This window comes from Oncorhynchus mykiss, chromosome 23 (assembly GCF_013265735.2).
Source record: "Oncorhynchus mykiss isolate Arlee chromosome 23, USDA_OmykA_1.1, whole genome shotgun sequence".
NCBI lineage: Eukaryota > Metazoa > Chordata > Actinopteri > Salmoniformes > Salmonidae > Oncorhynchus > Oncorhynchus mykiss.
Window position 1 is genome coordinate 28,818,737 of NC_048587.1, and position 5,333 is coordinate 28,824,069.

The window sequence follows — 5,333 nt, forward strand, 5'->3', positions numbered from 1 at the left end:
AGCAGAGGTCTACAATGATTTTCAAATAGTAAGTGTGTCAGTTTGAGGTATCCAAACCATGGACCTTGCATACTCAAAACCCTATTATGGATTGACCAGAGTCCAAGGCATATTGATTCTGATTGGTTGAAGCTAAACTCCTCAGATTTTTCATTGGTTGGTGGAGAAACCATGTGAGAGAAATATGCAAATTGGCTTGATGTGGCAGTTGAAATCACTGGCTCTCATGCATTGGGAGACTGAACTGCAGAGATAGCAAGAGGGGGGCGTGCCTGCTCAAAACTACTGACATCAACTTATGAATTCATGGCAAAATACTTGAACAAAACTAGTTTTGAAGTGTATTTTGTTCAATCATCTTTGTCTTGGAACCTCTCTCTACATTGTTGATTATATTTATTGAGTGCCACGAGGTAAGGATAATACATTTTTACTTTTAATGTGGCTCTACAGTAGATATTTGCAGTTTAAGGCAATAACTCAATTGGATATGTTCTCAATTTGTAAGCAGAATACATTTTGTATTGATCATTTCACAAAGTTCGGGGTTTTCATTTAGATTTTAGGATTATCATGATAATGTGAGCTGAAAAAAAGTATATGGTTGGTCAATTCACTTGTTTGGTGAAGTAGTTGCAAAAAAACAATGTTGGCAGCAATGCAATGTCATAAGACATTGAATTTAGTACTAGACAATGACATGTACAGTGGCTAGAAAAAGTATGTGAACCCTTTGGAATTACCTGGATTTCTGCATAAATTGGTCATCAAATTTGATCTGATCTTCATCTAAGTCACAACAATAGACAAACATAGTGTGCTTAAACTAATAACACACAAATTATTGTATTTTTCTTGTCTATACTGAATACATAATTTAAACATTCACAGTGAAGGTTGGGGAAAGTATGTGAACCCCTAGGCTAATGACTTCTCCAAAAGCAAATTAGAGGTAGGAGTCAGCGAACCTGGAGTCCAATCAATGAGATGAGATTGGAGATGTTGGTTAGGGCTGCCGTGCCCTATAAAAAAACTGCATAAAATTTGAGTTTGCTATTCACAAGAAGCATTGCCCGATGTGAACCATTCTTCGAACGAAAGAGATCTCAGAAGACCTAAGATTAAGAATTGTTAACTTGTATAAAGCTGGAAATTGTTACAAAAGTATCTCTAAAAACCTTGATGTTCATCAGTCCATGGTAAGACAAATTGTCTATGAATGGAGAAAGTTCAGCACTGTTGCTGCTCTCCCTACGAGTGGCCGTCCTACAAAGATAACTGCAAGAGCACAGCGCAGAATGCTTAATGAGGTTAAGAAGAAGAAGACTTACATAAATCTATGGAACATGCTAACATCTCTGTTATCGAGTCTGCGATACGTAAAACACTAAACAAGAATAGTATTCATGGGAGCACACCACGGAAGAAGCCACTGCTGTCCAAAAAAACAAACATTGCTGCACATCTGAAGATTGCAAAAGTGCACCTGGATGTTCCACAGCGCTACTGGAAAAATATTATGTGGACAGATGGAACTAGAGTTGAGTTGTTTGGAAGGAACACACTATGTGTGGAGAAAAAAAGAGACAGCACACCAACATCAAAACCTCATCCCAAGTATGGTGGAGGGAGCATCATGGTTTGGGGCTGCTTTACTGTGGTTGCTTTGCTGCCTCAGGGCCTGGACAGCTTGCTATCATCGACAGAAAAATGAATTCCCAAGTTTATCAAGACATTTTGCAAGAGAATGTTAGGCTGCCTGCCTGCCAATTGAAGCTCAACAGAAGTTGGATGATGCAACAGGCAACAACCCAGAACACAGAAGTAAATCAACAACAGAATGGCTTCAACAGAATGAATAATGCCTTCTGGAGTGGCCCAGTCAGTCCTGACTTCCACCCAATTGAGATGCTGTGGCATGACCTCAAGAGAGCAGTTCACACCAGATATCCCAAGAATATTGCTGAACTTAAACAGTTTGTAAAGAGAAACGGTCCAAAATTCCTCCTGACCGTTGTGCAGGTCTGATCCGTAACTTCAGAAAACATTTGGTTGAAGTTATTGCTGCCAAAGGAGGGTTCAGACAGTTATTAAATCCAAGGGTACACATACTTTCCCCACCCTGCACTGTAAATTTTTACACGGTGTATTCAATAAACACATGACAACATATAATTGTTTGTGTGTTATTAGTTTAAGCAGACTGTGTTTATCTATTGTTGTGATCTAGATGAAGATCAGATCAAGTTTTCTGACCAATTTATGCAGAAATCCTGGTACTTCCAAAGGGTTCACATACTTTTTCCTGCCACTGTATAATATGGTTAAGTAAAGTGCATAAAGATTAATTGTGTGTTTAGATGAATACATAATGAACTCATTTGATAATGAACTCATTTGGGGCGGCAGGGTAGCCTAGTGGTAAGTGTTGGACTAGTAACCGAAAGGTTGCAAGTTCAAATCCCCGAGCTGACAAGGTACAAATCTGTCGTTCTGCCCCTGGACAGGCAGTTAACCCACTGTTCCTAGGCCGTCATTGAAAATAAGAATTTGTTCTTAACTGACTTGCCTAGTTAAATAAAGGTTAAAAATATATATATATAAAAAAATAAGAGAACCTCAAAAGATCTTAAGAAAAAAATATCCAAGCACTTTATTAAAATGCTTTCTGTTTGTTCCCTCTTTCCTCAGGGTGTTCCACCTATTCAATTCATCAGCAATGCCAGGCTCTGTTATGCCTGTAGATATTGCTATGCAGATGTACATCACACACTCTCCACCTCTCTGGAGCTTCCTCAGCTCCTATGAGAACTTGAGGGTCAAGAACCGGGAAAACCACTACAAGCCCCTCCGGCCCTGCATTAGCTCCCAAAGGCCCTTGGAGGCCCGGAAGAGCCCCAAGACCACCATAAAGATCCCCAAAGGCAAGAAGAAAGTGGTCTTTGCCGACTCCAAAGGCATGTCCCTCACAGCCATCCACGTCTTTTCAAAGTTCGATGAAAAGCCTGTGCTCTCCGACTTACAATTTGACCTTACAGACCTGGAGAATGCCAACATGCAGCTGAAGATCAGCACCATGCGAAGCCTGGTGCTGGACTTCCCCCAACCCGCTGCAGACTATCTGGCCTTCCGGAACCGTCTGTTGAAGGACTCTGTGTGCCTGGAAAACTGCACACTGCAGGAGAGGTCACTCACAGGCACTGTGAAAGTCCGAAACCTTGGCTTTGAGAAATCTGTCCGGGTCCGGTTGACCGTTGACTCATGGAAAACCCACACAGACATTGACTGCACCTTCATAAACAAAGTCTACAGTTGCCAGGACACAGATACATTCACCTTTGTCTTCGATCTGCCAAGTTACGTGCATCCTTATAATAAAGTTGAATTTTGCATATGTTTCAAGAGCAAAGACCAGGTTTTCTGGGACAATAATGATGGGGAAAACTACATGCTCAAACCCATTGGGTGGAATGGAGAGGATGTGCAAACACTGGCCAAAACCATTGTTGAGCATAAGAAACCAGCAGAGCACAACAATGGTAATAAACTACTGGAGATGGAGTTTGACCAGTTTGGAAGTCCCCGTTTATCAAGTGGACTCTTTCCTGGGTGGCAAAGCTTGGGCAGAATTGAGAATGGTGCCAACTACTGGTGAAATTAGGAAAGACGTTCATCTGGGGTGAAATAGCAACTGAAGAGGTATAACAGGGATGGACTTGGATGGAGCAGGGTGATATAGATGTAGGATCTTAATTAGAGCCAGATTGCTACAGCAGGAAAATAATAATGTACCAACAGGAAATGTGAACTAGTATGTGGATTATAATTAATGGACATTTTTCTAGGAGTTGGTCCATTTGTCATAAGGGAAAATCAAATCTGAAATGTCTAAGCGGAAATGATAAACTTTTGTCTTTTTTAAACCTCAAATACACTACAAGTTTTAAAGTTACTGCATTGCAGGACAGTTATCCTGCAACAGGGTGATCAAATTAAGATCCTACATCTGTAGCAGTAGTAGTGACATAACTTACTGTATATTAAAATGTCAATAGCTGCTTTGAATGCAATGAAGCATATCAAGAAAGAAAAAGTATATGGAAATATGGACCATGGCTAGATTCTACTACTATTTGGTTACCATTGAGACACTTTCTAAATATGATCAGAGGCAATTGATTTTATTTTATTTGACATGTGATTCTTGTGTAAAGCAGTTTAGTGCCTTATCAATATTGTGCCTGTTATAAAACAAAAGCCCATTGAAACTTAATTTTGACAATCTGTAACCAGACATAAGCCCATTTTCACAGTTGGAACCTACCGTAAGCATATGCACTGACAGATGAACATCCTGATTTCTATGCATAGAGTATGTGGTGAGATTGGTACCAATAGGATGTCCTTCACATTGAAGGGTTAGACTGGTACCATCCATCTGGGGGGAAAAATAAACGTAATTCAATCAAATATGAATTTATGTGAGATTTAATAGTAAATCATACAAATTATAAAATGCTGCACACTGCTGCTCATGCTCCCAGGTGATTTTATTATAACAACATTTCAACCCTTAGTTCTTCATCAGGCATCCATAGCCCAGGTGTTGGTGGAAGGTCGTATAAATAGGGGCAGTACTCGGTGACATCACCTCCTGAAACAGCAGGTAAAAATATATAACTTAGGTTCCCAATATCAACATTCAATGTATCAAAATATATGACCATACGCAAGGAATGTGATCAATATTTACGGTAATATAAACTCAGCAAAGAAAGAAACGTCCCTTTTTCAAGAGGATCCTGTCTTTCAAAGATAATTCATAAAAATCCAAATAACTTCAAAGATCTTCATTGTAAAGTGTTTAAACACTGTTTCCCATGCTTTTTCAATGAACCATAAACAATTAAGGAACATGCACCTGTTGAACGGTCGTTAAAAGACACTAACAGCTTACAGACGGTAGGCAATTTAGTTCACAGTTATGAAAACTTAGGAAACTAAAGAGGCCTTTCTACTGACTCTGAAAAACACCAAAATAAAGATGTCTAGGGTCCCTGCTCATCTGAGTGAACGTGCCTTAGGCATGCTGCAAGGAGGCATGAGGACTGCAGATTTGGCCAGGGCAATACATTGCAATGTCCGTACTGTAAAACACCTAAGGCAGCGCTACAAGGAGACAGGACGGACAGCTGATCATCCTCGCAGTGGCAGACCATGTGTAACAACACCTGCACAGGATCGGTACTTCCGAACATCACACCTGCAGGACAGGTACAGGATGGCAACAACAACTGCCTGAGATACACCAGGAATGCACAATCCCTCCATCA

At 40.2% G+C, this 5,333-nt stretch overlaps 1 protein-coding gene across 1 annotated transcript; it reads left to right on the forward strand.

Moving 5' to 3' along the window:
* The first annotated feature begins 234 nt into the window (after positions 1–234).
* Positions 235–5,058, forward strand: LOC110502551 (protein phosphatase 1 regulatory subunit 3C-B). Its single transcript, XM_021580671.2, has 2 exons — positions 235–413; positions 2,692–5,058. Exon 2 carries the CDS (start codon positions 2,720–2,722, stop codon positions 3,653–3,655), a length of 936 nt encoding a protein of 311 aa, XP_021436346.2. The 5' UTR covers positions 235–413; positions 2,692–2,719; the 3' UTR covers positions 3,656–5,058.
* The last annotated feature ends 275 nt before the right edge of the window (positions 5,059–5,333 follow it).